The sequence below is a fragment of the Chlamydotis macqueenii genome, chromosome 1 (assembly GCF_036417535.1).
Source record: "Chlamydotis macqueenii isolate bChlMac1 chromosome 1, bChlMac1.mat, whole genome shotgun sequence".
Lineage (NCBI taxonomy): Eukaryota > Metazoa > Chordata > Aves > Otidiformes > Otididae > Chlamydotis > Chlamydotis macqueenii.
The window spans coordinates 78,433,912-78,451,261 of record NC_141556.1 but is presented as its reverse complement, the minus strand read 5'-3'; the positions used below and the strand labels follow the sequence as shown (position 1 = coordinate 78,451,261).

The 17,350-nt window shown below is 44.6% G+C and overlaps 1 protein-coding gene across 4 annotated transcripts in view; it reads left to right on the top strand.

Annotated features, from left to right (window-relative positions):
• LOC147602149 (uncharacterized) overlaps positions 1 to 17,350 on the top strand; it is a 214,208-nt gene that overhangs the window by 54,177 nt on the left and 142,681 nt on the right. For 3 of the 4 annotated variants that reach the window (XR_015259976.1, XM_086757844.1, XM_086757830.1), the window contains 3 exons: positions 10,354 to 10,454; positions 10,551 to 10,641; positions 13,625 to 13,699. Coding sequence is in view for 3 of the 4 variants with exons in the window: in XM_086757844.1 (XP_086613970.1) it covers positions 10,354 to 10,454; positions 10,551 to 10,641; positions 13,625 to 13,699 (267 nt within the window). In the remaining variant the exon portion in view is untranslated. The remainder of the gene's footprint in view (positions 1 to 10,353; positions 10,455 to 10,550; positions 10,642 to 13,624; positions 13,700 to 17,350) is intronic. The other variant, XM_086757853.1, reaches the window with a different exon arrangement.

Genomic DNA, 17,350 nt, shown 5'->3' with positions numbered 1-17,350 from the left:
AATACTTCCAAGCAGTAGAAGATTCACATCTCATAAGATCTGCTGCACAAAGGCCACATGGATGCTTGGTACTATTGTGAAGTTCTGAAATCTCTTTAATATGTCTTTGGTTTCCTAGAGAAGTATTCCTGTCCTTTGTTGCTGCCACAAGGGGCATTCACTTCTGATTTTAAAATCTACACACCTATTAACATAGCCTCAGGATTCATTTTCAGGGTCTCTCCTCCTCCTTTTCTCATAAAGTTCCTTTGCATGTAGATTATGACTCTCCAGAAGAGCTCTGCAAACCTCTCTGTTAAAAAGGAGCTGCTGTGATGGAGCCCCATCCTATAGTCACTCAGCGCAGGAACAGACGTAGGTGCTGAGTGGGGGTCCCATTTGTGCACAGATCGGAGCAGCATGACTCACTGAGCCATTGATCTCCTTACATTAGAAATCTTTCATGTGTCCATAAGGAAATACGAAGGCTCAGTTAGAAAGATGAGAACTTGGAACTTATTTTGTCATCTGGTGACAATTATTTTTGAAAGGTGAAGCAGTGGAAACATCAGGAAGGGAAAAATAACTTTCTACATAAGAAATCCGGACCACACCATCATCTAATATGAACTGGCCTGGCTCCATAGAGGTAAATTTCTTACGAACAGAAGAACCGGTCCTTCTTGCATTCCTCTCAGAAATCACGTATAAGATCTTATCGCTGCAGTAAACCCCAGTCGCAGAACACTGAAACATCTGCAGCTTGGAGGAGCCGGGAGTTTATAATGAAAGGCCCCTTTGTTCCATAGAAGTTATTGGTTTTTTTTTCCCAAGGAAATTTCTTACTATCTACAGTTATCTGCTTGAACTTTCATCTCATACTGTTAAGAACCGCTAAGAAGTACTTCTTTTTATGAAAGTCTTGGGCTTGCGTGATAGTGTAGATATCCCTAATAAAAGCAAGCGCCCTTTGCTGCAGCCTTCTCAGAACTGCCCCTTTTGATGGATCATTTGTGCCAGGCAGGTCAATGTAGGTTTGTCCCACATTTCCTCACAGACAAAATGATAATATTTTCCTACTTCAATGAATCCACTGTTGGTTGAGGGGCTTATTCTAAACATCATTTATAATGAGGAGCCACACCGGTGTAGAAGAGGAAGAAGAGAAGTTATCTTGGGTAATTCTGAGTGGTTGGATAATTGTGTGCGATATCTATGACCAAAGTAACGTGGGTTTTGATGAAGAACTAAGCAAAGATGACAGGAGATGGAGTTAATCTTCCTGGCCTGTGAATTGGCTGCATTCCCTAGGCTGCAGTTTCTTTTAACTTACTTCATGTAAAACTAACTTCACCGTGTTGGCATGACATGGGTCAATGCAATGACCCTTTTCCTGGCTGATGTGAGGAAGCAGGCTTCCCTAAGTGGTGGGTGTAATCCTTCACCTTTGTCCTCAAGTTGCTCTTGATTATTTGTATAATGGAGCCCTTTTAATTTAATTTTGCCAGGTAAGTAAAATTTAGCTTTCTGGATTTGCAAGCAAGAGTGAATTTTAATAACATGCAACTTGATTAATATTTGAGGTTTGAGAAGGATCTCTCTGTAATAGCTGAAGAGTAGGCTCTTTCCTCACAAATATTTTAGTAGAGCTGGGAACACCTCTCTAAATCTGGAGTCCTGAACTATCACTTCATGGAGCCAGTTTAATACCCTTGAGACTCAGCTGAACTTTGGTGCAATAGCTGTGGTTTTATATGAATGTGAAGTACAACACAGCCAGGCTCCTGTACTGACCAGTGTGCCAAATTCTACAGCGGTCGGACCAGAATAAAAGTTTTCTAACAAAATGATGAATTAGGTCCATAATGTTTTAATTAAAAATGGAAAAAGCTTTCTGTTAGGACTGCCTTTACTCACTGAATTGTAACCCTCTAGCTAATTTGTTGTTCCCAGAAGGACAAAAAGTATATGCTTTTGTGGACTACAGTCTTTATCTTGTAGCTGAAATGCTTTATGCTAAATTTTGATAGATGCTCTTTGAAGTTAACAACCAGATAAAAACTCCTAAACCAGTACTACCCCCTAAAAAGAGGTATATGAATCAGATGTTGCTTAGCCTGGATCCTCATTCTTCAGACAATATAACAGAAATGCACCGCTCATTTGCCTTCCAAGGGGTGTAAAAGGGCTTAGTGAAACAATTCTGAGACACAGGTCCATGGTAGTCATATCCATGTATTTGTATCCGTTCATATCCATATCCGGGGCAGACTATGTAGGAAGATGGAGTAATCTGTAAGGGTAGGTAATGAATGCTCATCTGCTGCTGGTCAAAATTTATGTTCTAAACAACATACATATTTCTGGTTACTTATACTCATTTTGTTTGTTGTTTGACAACGTACTCCTCTATAGAATTTGCATATTTAGCTTAAACAGCTCAGTTTCATCTCTGTTCCTCTTCAGTATTCATAGGGCTATATTATACAAAATATGCTTCTGAGTAGTGACTTCTTGTTCAACTCTGAATTGAATGGAAGCCATGAGAACATGTCAAGCAGGAATGCTGTCAGCCCTGTATTGAGTTATCTCTGCAAGTCAATGAGCAGCAGCAAAAGATGGCTTTTTTTTAAGGAGTTCATTCTCGTGGTATGATAACATGGTATACAGCAACTTCTCATCTGCAAATGCAATTGGAATATGACTAGGGCAAGAGATCTGAGGAAAAAAGGATCCTGATGTGAATGACTGTGATTCACAAGTGCTCTGGGAAAGGGAGAGAAATGCTTGACCCAGCTATGTTTGTATGGTTTGTAGTTTAAGAGGACATATGGAGAGTTTCAGTTTACAGTACACTGAGATGTTTTTCTATAGCTTCTTTGAGATCATGTGCATGGTGGATATGCTTGGCAGTAAATAGCTTTGCTCAGTGATTGAAGGGGGAAGAAAAGTCAGTCTGATGCTGTAGAAGGTATTTGCAAAAATACATCCCAGAATAATTTTTTTACATTGAAAAGTGTAACAACCACTCAAGAAGCAATATAAGAAAAGGAAGACAATGTTTCTCCTGACTCATACGCTTCTGATGTTCTAAGCTTTCAGCTGATGTTAGTGGAAAATATAAGTTAATAATTGTTCACAGGCAGGATTCAGTGTAAATAGCTGCTGGGGGAGGGATGTGATAGATAAAACAATATTAGAATTTCAGCTATGCTGCTGTATGTTTCTCTGCAGTCAACAGATTTAAACCTGTAAAGTGAGGTAAAACTGAATGAGTAATTCCAAATATATTTATAACAAAAAGAGTATATGAAAAACAAGAAAGCATCACTGTGACCAACTTCTAAATGGGAAAACAAGCACAGTAAAGTGCAATGACTTGGCTGGGGTGTTAAAGTCAAAAGAAAGCCCACATCTCAACTCTCAGTCCAGCATCCCGTTGACTGAGCTGACTCCATTGCAAGCTTATTTCAGGGTACTTTATGAGTAGATATTTTTACTTAACCTAGTAGGCAGAAACTTGTTTTTCTCATATAAAGCTATTTAAACATTCTCTTTCTCCTCTCAATGCGCTCTTTAAGTTGGACTCAGAGAGATTTTGTTGAAATCTTCTTTCTAAGCAGCTTCAGTTCCAATCACATATCTTATCCTTGTCTCCAGCCTGCCCACTGCTGCCGTGCACTTGTCTCAGCTCTCAGTTGTTAGTTACTCCCTTAAGGAAGAATTCTTTTGTGATTAGGACCTGGGATGGGGATCCAAAAGATTATGTGTAGTTAGTGACTTGCTCTTAAAGCAACCTATTTGGTTTTTCAGCTGTTCACTTGTAAAACAGGAATAAAAATTATTCCTCTCAGCTTTTGGTGTTGTCCATTCAGACTATATATGTTTGGCAAAAGATTATTCTTTATTAACTGCGTATGCGTATTGGTTATTTTAGTCTTTAAAAGAAGAACTAGTCTTCAGTGTAATCCGATTCACTGGTCAAGTTTGGGCAGACGTAGAGTACAACCCTTAAACTCACTTTCAGTTTCCAAGCATTCATGCACAGAACCTCTGGAAATAAAGTCATCACTATACAGCTTGCCATATGTACAAGCTGTTGAAATACTTTAATACATTTGGCTTCCAAGAGTCAATTTTATATGAACACAGTCTAAACAGATATTCCTGCTCTGGACCTGAGACCCAATTTTTTTTTTTTCCATACACACGGCATGTAGTTGCACAATGGGGCTGGATTCTTGAGCAATTTGGTTTCAGCATCGCCACATACCAAGAGCTCAAACTCTGAAACTCAAGGGTTACGCTATGTGTATATGGATATGCACATCCTCACAGACAAGCTGATGAAGAGCAGACCAGACAAGTGGACAGCAAGGTTGCCTGAACGGCTGGGCTCAGAGAGTTGTGATTGGCAGCATGAAGTTCAGCTGGCGGCCAGTCGCTAATGGTGTACGCCAGGAGTCAATACTAGGATCAATACCATCTAACATCTTCATTAATGACCTAGATGATGGACCAGAGTGCACCCTCAGCAAGTTTGTAGATGATAAAAAACAGAGGAGTGGCTGATACATGAGAGGGTTGTACTGCTATCCAGAGGCACATGGTGGAGAATGGACCAACAGGAATCTCACTGCCAGTTAATGCATCTGATTTGATTAGTAGTAGAGCATTAAAATGGGGAAGCTTAATCATTAGCAACTATCTATACATATGGATCACATATCAATCCCACTGGTAGCCTGAAGTGAAAAGCTTGCACAAGCGTAATTAATTTCCTTGTTCTTCTAGCTTATAAAAAGGATTACATTTAGCTTAGTACTCATCCAACCTGACAACTTTCTATCAGAATCACAGAATCACAGAATTATTTTCAAGATTGGAAAAGACCTAAAAGATCATCCAGTCCAACCATCACCAATACTTCTCAGCTAAATCATATCCCTCAACACAACATCCAAACGTTTCTTGAACACCCCCATGGTCGGTGACTCCACCACCTCCCTGGGCAGTGCATTCCAGTGCCTGACTACCCTTTCCGAGAAGTAATATTTCCTAATGTCCAGCCTGAATCTCCCCTGGCGCAGCTTGAAACCATTGCCTCTAGTTCTATCACTGTCTACACGAGAGAAAAGGCCGACCCCTAGCTCACTGCAACCTCCCTTCAGGAAGTTATAGAGAGCTATAAGGTCTCCCCTGAGCCTCCTCTTCTCCAGACTGAACAATCCCAGCTCCCTCAGCCGCTCCTCATAAGGCCTGTGCTCCAGACCCCTCACCAGCTTCGTAGCCCTCCTCTGAACGCGTTCCAGGGCCTCAATGTCTTTCTTGCAGTGAGGGGCCCAAAACTGAACACAGTACTCGAGGTGCGGCCTCACCAGTGCCGAGTACAGGGGGACAATTACCTCCCTGTTCCTGCTAGTAACACTGTTTTTGATGCAAGCCAGGATGCCGATGGCCTTCTTGGCCACCCGGGCACACTGTCGGCTCGTGCTCAGCCGAGCATCAATCAGTACCCCCAGGTCCGTTTCCTCCACACAGTCCTCCAGCCACTCCGCCCCAAGCCGATAGCGCTGCCTGGGGTTGTTGTGGCCGAAGTGCAGGACTCGGCATTTGGTCTTGTTGAACCTCATCCCATTGGCTTCAGCCCAGCTCTCCAGCCTGTCCAGATCCCTCTGGAGGGCCTCGCTACCCCCAGGCAGATCCACACTCCCAGCCAATTTGGTGTCATCTGCGAACTTACTGAGGGTGCACTCAATGCCCTCATCCAGATCATCAATAAAGATATTGAAGAGGACAGGCCCCAGCACCGACCCCTGGGGAACACCACTTGTGACTGGTAGCCAGCTGGATTTAACTCCATTCACCACCACTCTCTGAGCCCGGCCCTCCAGCCAGCTCCTTACCCAGCCAAGAGTGTACCCATCCAAGCCATGGGCTGCCAGCTTCTGCAGGAGAATACCGTGGGAGACAGTGTCAAAGGCTTTGCTGAAGTCTAGGTAGACCACATCAACAGCCTTTCCCTCATCCAGCAGATGGGTCACTTGATCATAAAAGGAGATCAGGTTGGTCAAACAGGACCTGCCCTTCATGAACCCATGCTGGCTAGGCCTGATCCCCCGGCCATCCCGCACATGCCGCATGATCTCCCTCAAGACTATCTGTTCCATAACCTTCCCTGTAACCGAGGTCAGGCTAACAGGCCTGTAGTTCCCCGGATCCTCCTTACAACCTTTCTTGTAAATGGGAGTCACGTTGACAATCCTCCAGTCTTCCGGGACCTCACCAGTCAACAAGGAGCGCTGATAGATGATGGAAAGCAGCTCGGCTATCACCTCCGCCAGTTCCCTCAGCACTCTTGGGTGGATCTCATCATTAGCTTTGCTATTCCAGTACCCTGTCTAGTAGTGGCAAGATGTAGGCAGCTAAAAAAAAAACCAAATAAAAGCTCCAAACTTCTACTCAGATGACAGAATGGTTTGGGTTGGAAGAGACCTTTAAAGAACATAGAATCATAGAATCATAGAATCATAGAATGGTTAGGGTTGGAAGGGACCTTCAAAGGTCATCTAGTCCAACCCCCCTGCAAGGAGCAGGGACATCCCCAACTAGATCAGGTTGCTCAGAGCCTCATCCAGCCTGGCCTTGAACGCTTCCAGAGATGGCGCCTCCACCACCTTTCTGGGCAACCTGTTCCAGTGTTCTATAACTCGCATCGTAAAAAAAATTTTCCTAATTTCTAATCTAAATCTACCCCCCTCTATTTTAAAACCATTACCTCTTGTCCTATCGCAACAGGCCCTACTGAACAGCCTTTCCCCATCTTTCTTGTAGGCCCCCTTAAGGTACTGGAAGACCGCTATCAGGTCTTCCTGGAGCCTCCTCTTCTCCAGGCTGAACAGCCCCAACTCTCTCAGCCTGTCCTCATAAGAGAGGTGCTCCAGCCCTTTTATCATCTTCGTGGCCCTCCTCTGGACCTTCTCCAACTGGTTCATGTCCTTCTTGTGCTGGGGGCTCCAGAACTGGACACAGTACTCCAGGTGGGGTCTCACCAGGGCAGAGTAGAGGGGGAGAATCACCTCCCTCGACCTGCTGGCCATGCTTCTCTTGATGCAACCCAGGATGCGGTTGGCCTTCTGGGCCACAAGGGCGCATTGCCTGCTCATGTTAAGCTTCTCATCCACCAGTACCCCCAAGTCCTTCTCCTCAGGGCTGCTCTCAATCCATTCCCCGCCCAGCCTGTATTTGTGCCTGGGATTGCCATGACCCAGGTGCAGGACCTTGCACTTGGCCTGGTGGAACTTCATGAGGTTGGCACGGGCCCACCTCTCCAGCCTATCAAGGTCCCTCTGGATGGCATCCCTCCCTTCCAGCGTGTCGACGGCACCACACAACTTGGTGCCGTCGGCGAACTTGCTGAGGGTGCACTCTATCCCACTGTCCATATCGCCGACAAAGATGTTGAACAGGGTCGGGCTCAGCACGGACCCCTGAGGGACGCCACTCGTGACCGGTCTCCACATGGACATTGAGCCGTTGACCACCACTCTCTGAGTGCGGCCATCCAGCCAACTCCTTATCCACTGAGTGGTCCGTCCATCAAACTCATGTCTCTCTAGTTTAGAGAGAAGGATGTCATGCGGGACAGTGTCAAAAGCTGTGCACAAGTCCAGGTAGATGATGTCAGTTGCTTGTCCCTTGTCCACCGATGCCGTCACCCCGTCATAGAAGGCCACCAAATTGGTCAGGCACGATCTGCCCTTGGTGAAGCCATGTTGTCTGTCACCAACCACCTCCTTGCTCTCCATGTGCCTTAGCATGGTTTCCAGGAGAATCTGCTCCATGACCTTGCCAGGCACAGAGGTGAGGCTGACCAGCCTGTAGTTACCTGGGTCTTCCTTATTCCCCTTTTTAAAAATGGGGGTTATGTTCCCCCTCTTCCAGTCATCGGGGACCTCACCAGACCGCCACGACTTCTCAGATACGATAGCCAGTGGCTTGGCAACTTCATCCGCCAGTTCCCTCAGGACCCGCGGATGGATCTCATCAGGTCCCATGGACTTGTGCACCTTTAGGTTCCTCAGATGATCATCCAGTCCAATCCACCTGCAATGAGCAGGGACATCTCCAACCAGATCAGGTTGCTCAGAGCCTCATCCAACCTGGCCTTGAATGTTTCCAGGGATGGGGCATCCACCACCTCTCTGGGCAACCTGTTCCAGTGTTCTATAAATTGCATCGTAAAAAAAAAAATTCATAATTTCTAATCTAAATCTACCTCCTTTTATTTTAAAACCATTACCCCTTGTCCTATCACAACAGGCCCTACTAAACAGCCTTTCCCCATCTTTCTTGTAGGCCCCCTTAAGGTACTGGAAGACCACTATAAGGTCTCCCCGGAGCCTCCTCTTCTCCAGGCTGAACAGCCCCAACTCTCTCAGCCTGTCCTTATAGGAGAGGTGCTCCAGCCCTTCGTCATCTTCGTGGCCCTCCTCTGGACCTTCTCCAGCTGGTCCATGTCCTTCTTGTGTTGGGTGCTCCAGAACTGGACACAGTACTCCAGGTGGTGTCTCACCAGGGCGAATCACCTCCCTCGACCTGCTGGCCATGCCTCTTTTGATGCAGCCCAGGATATGATTGTCTTTCTGGGCTGCAAGTGCACTTTGTCAGCTCATGTCCAGCTTTCCATCCACCAGTACCCCCAAGTCCTTCTGCTCAGGGCTGCTCTCAATCCCTTCATCCCCCAGCCTGTATTGATGCTGGGGGCTGCCCTGACCCAAATGCAGGACCTTGCACTTGGTCTTCTTGAACCTCAGAATCTCTTCTGAAGTCTAGTTTTTATGCACAGCTTAGTTTGCCTCGTTTCCCTAACAGTTTCCCAAAGAGTCTTGTATTGTACATGTCTGTGACTTTGTATGGATGTTGCTCACTGACATTTGTACAAGAATGTACTGTGCTGAGGTCCAGTGATCTGTGCAGCAGTCCGAAAGTCAGGCTTTGGGGAGAATGTCTTTGACATTGGTTAGCTGATAACCAAATAATATTGTTTCAAAGCAGTTTGTATTTACAGTTTCCTCACTGAAGGGTGAATTCAACATTGTCAAGAGTGTAAACATACGTTTTGTGAAGCTATATATCAGAATCTGACCTTTTGCTTCTGCATGTCAGTCTGCTGAGGAATGGCTCTTATTTGATACTTTTCTGTCTTATAGGCATCCACAGATATAAAACTAAGGAAGCATTTCATGTTAGAACTTACTCTACACAGTAACTGCAGAATAGGCTAGTATTTCCAAGGAAAAAAGTCACATATTCTATTCCAAAAATCTTTTCTTTGATTGAAGTAGTGACAGCTGATCCAAAGCCTGCTAAAATGAAGTCATGCATCTTTAAAGATATTAGAGACTAAAATGACTTAAAAGAAATGTACTATAAAAGGTGGACTGTAATTCATCTTACCAGCATTATGAAAAGCTCATTTAAAGAAAAAAATAGTCTGAGGAAGCATAGGTTTTTTTGTTTGTTTTCATAGAGCATATCAGCTGCACTGACCCCTTTTAAAACATTTTTTTCATCCACTGACATATTTATGAGTGAAGTTAACATCTCCATTAACATTTAATATTCTTTCCTCCCCCTTGCACCAAAATTCTAGATGATGGATGAAGTGATAGCTTGATGGCTGAAGACACAGGGCTTAGTGATAGCAATCTCTCACATTTATATAGCACTTTCCCATCCAGATGAAACTAGGCACTAAAGCCAACTTGCTTTACAAGCTAGTTCAGAGCTCTTGAAAGTGGTCAAGGTTACAGTGACTTAAAGAGAATGGTTTCAGTGAGTCCTAATTTAAGAGCATATTTGTCTGTGATCAGGTGTATACACGCTTATTTGCTCTCATACTTCAACCTGACCTGCAAGAACAGAGTTCTACTGGCTGGCTGTATAGCTCCTCTCAATCTTCTTGCTCTTTGACTGAGATCTGAAGTCATTGAAACCTGGGCTTCTAAATCTGTATTTACATTATTTTAACAAAATACAATAATTATATTTGTAGCATTATTTAAATGGGTAAAAAAAAAGTCTCTTCACATATAAGGCTTAGCTACATAAGGTAGAGATTTTTTAATTTATCTCTACTAGAATTCTATTTCAGACATCGAATGAGAATCAGATGAGCCTTGGCTTTTAGGATGAAAGTGTTCCTGGAATGAAATAGTGTTTATGATATAGACATACGGCACAGAACACAAATACCCTCCACGTTACGTGGAGGGTAAGAAACCACATTGAATAAAATAAATTGCATGCACTTCTCCATTGTGTATACGGTAAGTTGCTGCAATTAATATTTACCTTTCTATTACATTTCAGCTGGACATAGAAATCTCAGGAGAGATGCTATCTTCACTGTGCAAGTCTCTATACAAACAAAGAAGAATAGCCACCACCTTGAAAAGCCTGGATGTCACTAAGTGAGATTTTTTTTTCCCAATGACCCCTCAGATTTATAGTTTGCTTTATATACTGATTTCTGAATAGCTTGACCCCATGCTCTTCCTCCTCCACAGCAGCATGATCTGTGTCTACGGGGGAACTGTGCAGGCAGTGTTCTTCTCCTTTCATGCAGTCCAACTCCATTATGCCCCACCGGAAGACCAGGTATTTTCTCCTTTTCCCCAGAAATGCTTTCAAGGTTTTTTTTTTTCTGAGTTACTCATATTAGCACAGAATGGCTTTACACCATGCATGGAGAGAAACACACAGGGTTCATAGTCTCCTTTTTGTGCATGATGGCTGTTTTATTGATCCAGCCTCTGATTTCAGGCCTGATATTATTACTTTCTCTCTCCCTGAGGACCTGTCTCTCCTGTCCTTCTGAATAAACCCTGCATATGACAGCGATGTAGCTTAGAAGGTAGTACCTGCAATTGCAGTTATTGCCAAGATAAAAAACAAACAACAGAAGAGATTAATTATGGTACTGAGATTCTGAGAACAGGTGGTTTTAAATTGCCATTTTTCTGTCAGTGATGTCCTTTCAGTCCATACTTAAAGCCATACACAGTGACTATGTGGTGACAGCTAATGAACGGTCTGCTTGTTATAGTTGCATTCGTGGAAACAAAGTACTTCAAGCTCCTTAGTGTTCCTTCCAGAGTTTCAGACATAACACATTTAAGAGATGCGGAAAAAAACTTGGAAGGGAAATTGTCTTGAGGTAATTAATAACTGCTTAAGAACTAGGAAGTGGAGCACTAAAAAACATAAGTCAGAAGACCCTAACAACCATGACTGTTTCAGCATTGCCTAATCACTGCAGTTAAGTGTCGTAGTTCTGTCTCTGAATGTAGTGCTATATTACTAACTAATATTCTGCTGTGACTGCTATTGTATTTGTGCAACATTTTGTATTATATGATTTATGCCCACTGAAGTCAATGTGTAATTTTTCCATGGCTGATTGATTTAGCCTATATGAATATCTTTCAAGATATCCTACAGGGTCAAAAAAAAAGTCATTGTGCTTACTTATGTTTGAAGGGAAGAGAGAAATGCAGCACACGCTCACTCACCAGGTCAGAGAGCTGGGAGTGAAACCAATAAAATGTTCACTGACAGTATAAGCACTTTGTGAGTAGGATGTCTATGACATTAATAGCACTAGCAATTCTAGAAAGGGAGGACTAAGAATTTATCTAGTGAAGATAAAGAAGAAATATAGATAAAGAGCACTGTTACTACCCAAGAATGAACCAGTCCTTCTCTGGCTTAGATTTAATCTAGCATGAGATGCCTACCTGTACTGTATTTGCACTTGTAAATTGCAATGCCATTGCCGAGTCCTGATGGGGTTAGGAATGGTTGGATAAATAAACATTGTGGACAGATCTACATCTGAAAAAGACATTTTGGTACGGTTTCCAGTATCACTCACTGAAGGAAACCAGCTGCTGATGTTCGCAGCTACACAGTCAGTATTGCCTGGAAGACCCAGAGACGGATGGGTTTGTATCCCAGCTGTCTGAGGCTGAGAAGTGCTGTTCCCATTTTACAGCTGTATAGCCAGAGCAGAGTAAGTTGGCAGGTGTATGGGAGGACTAAACAGGAACGAGGGGGATGGCGCAGGAACTGAACATGTCTGTCTTCCATCCTTCATCAGCTGTCAGTGGGCTGACAGCTTAGCAAGGGTGACATGCCAGAGTATATCCTTCTGCCTTGGATGAGTGGCTGGCATGCTGCTAGAAGCCCAGAGGGGCTCTGAGAGGCTCCCAAGCTGTTCAGATGAGAGGTGACAGCTTGCCTCTGTAGGAGGCAGTAACTTCAGCAGACTTGGAAACTCAAAGGGAACCAGAAGCTCACAGCCACTAACTTGCACTGGTACCTGTTTTGAGATACTGCAGGTACCTGGTCCTAGGCTTGCAGTGGCCACGTTGTGACAGCCAAAAGTCAGCTATGTGCCACGTTTGGCACTGAGGCCAGAGGATCTCAAGCATTTCATTGGAAAGGTAGCACCCCTTCCTGATTTGAATCTGCGTAACTGGGACAGCTGGAGAGAAGGCTGCAGGGTCCATGAGACAGCTCATGTTTGGAGTAGATTGCCATCAGCAGTAGATTTCAAAGGGACTTCTGCTCCTCCTCTCCACCTGCTCATCAAGGGTGGGATGAGTTACAGCATGCATAGAGGTCGTGGGTACTCACACACCCAGCTGCTTCTTCTATTCTCACTTGCTTTCACAGCAGCAGACTTCGCACTGTTGCTAACTCCAGACTTCAGATCTGGGCACAATGCAGGCTGGCTGGTCTCTTGGGCCAGGAGCCAACGGGGTGCCACAGCCAGCAGGGCAGGGTCCTCACCAGGCAGGGGCCACCTTATAGCCTCAGGTACGGCAGGCAGGCCTGTGGGTGCAAGGCAAGCACAGGGTCCATGCCACTGGGCAAGGTTGTGGTGACGAAGCAGGTCCAGCATCAAGACAGGAAATCAATCCGTAAGTCAGGATCAGGTCCAGTGATGGTAACCAGGGTTAGACAGATCCCAGTAACCACTAGGCAGGTCCACAGTAACAAGGTAGGCATGAGGTCAAGCCAGAAAATCAACCCACATCTCCAGAACAACAGGATCCATGGTCAGGCAAGGGCATAGCTTGGCTGAAGACCAGCACCCCCACTGCAGAGCTCAGGCAGGGACTACGGCACAAGGCTGGACTTAAATAGGCCCATGGGCAGAGGTGGGCTAGAGGTCCCAGGTGGGTCTAGCCAGGGACATTAAGGTCTATTGATGCCCTCAGGGCTTTAACACTTCTGTAGAGTTTCATTTACAAGGAAATGAAAGAGCGTCATGTTTGAAAGATGTCATGCTGGTATTTCTTTTTATGAACAGCTCAATTTAGAAGTTTACACAGCATAAACTGTATATTTTAACTGAAGGAAGAAGAAACATTTTAGTCATGTGCCATTTTGTTTACTGACTTAAAGCTGCCATTACTCTAGGAGAACAAGGGAAGAAGTCTCCTTTGGAAACCCATATTCAGTAAAGTGGGAACATTTCAGCACATGTAATTGATTTATACTTTGAGAAAATGAATGATTCTTTTCCTCTCCACTCCTAAGCTGCTTGATTGAAAAGTAATTTCTCTGCTTTCAGGAGGCAAAGAGAGTTACAGATCCAAGGCTTATGTCAAAACTGGTAGCCTCTGTGCCACATGAAAGCCACACAAAGGTGACTGTGAGTGAAACCAGATACACGCAATGATAGTCAATCAGCACGAACACTGGCCAACAAAGACAATATTTCTACATCTGCAGGGAGTGTATTTTGTTTAGTGTTTAGAAGGTGGTCATTTGATCAACCAGAACTTGAGTTTGTTTCGTGGGGATGAAAGGGTCAGGGGGCTGTGAAGGTCCAACCAGATGTTCTGGTTGAAGCCTCCAGTGCTGATTTCTTACTCCGTGTTGCCACCTAGTGAACTGAGAGTTAATTTAATGCCTGCTCCGCATTTGGGTTTTTGGGAGTTTTTTCTGAGCTTTTTGTTTGATTGCGTTGTTTCCCCCTTTTGAGATTTTTGCTTATTTTGTTTTCTGAGGCAAAAACAAAATAAAAGGGAAGTCCATAAAATGTAACTAACCATTGCAGGGAAGGAGTGGAGAGAGCCTTTTCTGGCACATTTTCAGGTCTGATATTCTCCTATAGGGCCAAACACAGGCAAACTCAGGAAAGCTCTCATAAGCTCCCAGGCTCAGAAATTTTTACTCATGTTCCTCTAAGTGCAGATTGGTTGCCTGGCACCTCGCCATTACAGTAGGATATGTTGTTGCCTCTTATTCTCCCACTGCAACAACAAGCTTCTTTCTCATCAGCCCCTGCCCCTTGCTCATTTTGGCTTCTTTCTTCTTCCTCTCCACTTCTATTCCCCTTACCCTTGCAAATCTTGGTCTTCATGCTGCCTCCCTCCCACTGTCCTTTACTATGAGCAAGACACATTCTCCATGTTGTGTTTGGGAAGTAAATACCGCTGTCAGATGTTTTGGCAGTAGAAATTAAATTCTCTTCTGATTGGTTCTGATTCTGTCCCTTGTCTTGCCCCTGAAACATCAGAAAAGGGGTGATACAAGGAGAACTTCTGCCTAAGATGCTAAACTGGGCCTTGGGGACTCCAGTTCCTGAATCTCTTCTGGATTATTTTATGACTTTGACAAGTCACGGAATTGTCATGTATCATCTCAACTGCTCTATCCTGAGAATGTCCCTGGTCTTTTTATTTTGCATTGTGAGTCTGCTTGTATTATTAAAAAATGTGTCAACATGAAACAGACATGACAAAACTTGTCAACAGATAGAGAGTATCATAGTTTCTGATATATAATGTTCACCCCCCTGCAGTAAAACAAAGCTTGGTTGATTTCTCTGTGCCTTTGTTGCCATCTGGCTGGCCTGCTCTCATTTATACTGCTATTTGCCTTATGCTTTGAAGTTCTCAAGTGCAGTGTGGAGTACAGAGTAAGTAAAAAAACCCTTGAAGAAACCATACATTTATTTTAGGAGAATACTCTTTCTAGAATAGTATCTAAGATCAAGGATTTGGGTTGGAGAAAGAGGAACTAACAGCAGAAAAAAAAACCTAATGCAAAAATGAGTATAGTGTGATTTATTTATTTATTTATAGAGGTAGAAGGAGAAGATGATTTTAAAGCTGGGTTGTTTTTTTTTTCTTGTTTTGTTGTGATTTTCTGATTTTCTGCCTCTGGCAGAGGCAGATCCAGATCCTCTGGCAGATCCATATCCAGATCTTCTGGCAGGTCTTCTGGCAGAGGTAACCCAGATCCTCTGGCACAGTTTTCTGGTTTTGTTTAGTGAGGGGGGGCCTAAGCTGGTGGCTTCTGTAGGAAACTGCTAGAAGTTGCTCCCTTTGTTCAGCGGACTCGGCCGGGCCTAGGGTGGACCTGCTTCTGGCCAAGACGGAGCCAATTGGTAGCAGAATATTCTGTGATAACACCTCTGGGATAACGTATTTAAGAAGGGGAAAACAGAAAAAAAAGGGAGAGAAGATGTGAAGCAGCTGAATGGGGGCAGAGAGGTGGAGGCGCGAGCCTTGTGGGCCTTGCAGGTCTCACCTTCTGGCCTCCCGCTGGGCAGCTGACTGAGCCCAGCCCGGCTGTAAGAAGTGGAGAAGAGATGAGATGTGGATGAGATGTAAAAAGATCCTGAGAGGCGTCTGCCAGCCTGTTGTGAAGAATTTTTCTTGTGAGAGGAACGGCTGCAGACTCCAAGGTCCGTGAAGAAGGAGGGAGAAGAGTAATGTGGCTCCTGGCCCTGCAGCCTGTGGTAATGACCATGGTGGAGCTGGTTGTCCCCCTGCAGCCCATGGAGGTCCATGGAGGAGCACAAATCCACCAGGAGCCCGTGGAGGACCCCACACTGGGACAGATGGATGCCCAAAGATGGCTGTGGCCCATGGAGGGCCCGCTGGGGCAGCTGTTCTGGAGGGACTGCACCCTGTGGAAGAGGTGACCCACGCCGGAGCAGTTTCACGAAGGACTGTGGCATGTGGATGCGACCCCACAACGGAGCAGGGGAGGAATGTGAGGAGTTCTTCCCCCGGTGATGAAGCAGCGGCATAAAACAACACATGATGAACTGGCCACGACCCCCATTCCCTCTTCCCCCCTGTACCACTTCCGGGTGGCGGGGGGGAAGGTGGTAGAGATAATGTTAAGCTCGGGAAGAGGGAGGGGTGGGGGGAGGTTATCTTGTTCCCTGTCTCATTATCCTGCTGTTTTCAGTAATAAATGGATAGTTTTTCCCAAGTCGAGTGACCGTGACTTTAAGGATTTCTCCCCGTCCTTATCTCAAACCTCGAGCTGTTTTTCTTCTATCATCTCCCCCTCTTCTCTCGCAGGGTGGGGGGAGTGAGAGAGAGACTGCGTAGTCTGGTCCCGATGAGGGCTGAACTACGCCACTAAGTTACGGTGACTGTATGGCAACTTCTCCACAAAATAGATGTTGCTGTCCACTGTGTAGTCTACTTTGGCTGCTTGATGACGAGGCTTGTGTTGAGGGCTTTCCACTGTCAGTTCCCTACTTGTTGATGATGTCATCACAGTTTGTGTTTTATTCGTACCCTGCTTCATCTTTTCTTGAAATGTGCCCAGGTAACATGCAGGCAGCGTTCAATAAAATCTCCGTGAGGTTTAAATACTGGAGGAGTTAGGCAGGTAGGTTTGGAAATGAAGCTTGGTTCTGGCACAGTCCAACAGCTAAAAGGCTAAAAAGAGAAAGGGAAAAAAGAAAGGAAGAAAAGTCTGGAAAGATATGAATGTAAGGAATTTTAAGATACTAGCCTGCAAAGAGCTGGTGTGTAATTCCGGTATCACTGTAATGCTGGGAATGGGAAACAGTATTAGTGCATCGTGGCAGGCAGTGGCAAGCACCCCCGTGTGTGTACACATGCCTTAACTTGGCACGTTGTGCAGTTACTGCCATCTGCGCAAGTGTGGAGTATTAATTTCCAGATTCCATACATGAATGTATTCAAGTTTTAAAAGATTCTATGCATCTTTCTACTGTATCTTAGCTGTTCCTGTATCTGGATTTTGTTCTATTAGTTGCATGTCTTCCCAGGGAAAAGGGGACTTAAAATGGGAATTTTGAAATAAAGCCAAGGGATAGAGCAGAGGGAAATGTGTATAATATTAATAGCTGTAGTAATGTCACATAATGAAGTGGCACTTAGAAACCCAAGTCGTTTGACTTTCCACGAAACTTCAAGTGCTTGCAGTTGCTTGGAAGTGGGATCTGGGTTCCTAAGTTAGATGTGTTTTTAAATGATGACCATTTCCTGTCATCAGTGCATTTTGTTGTCTTTCAGAAACC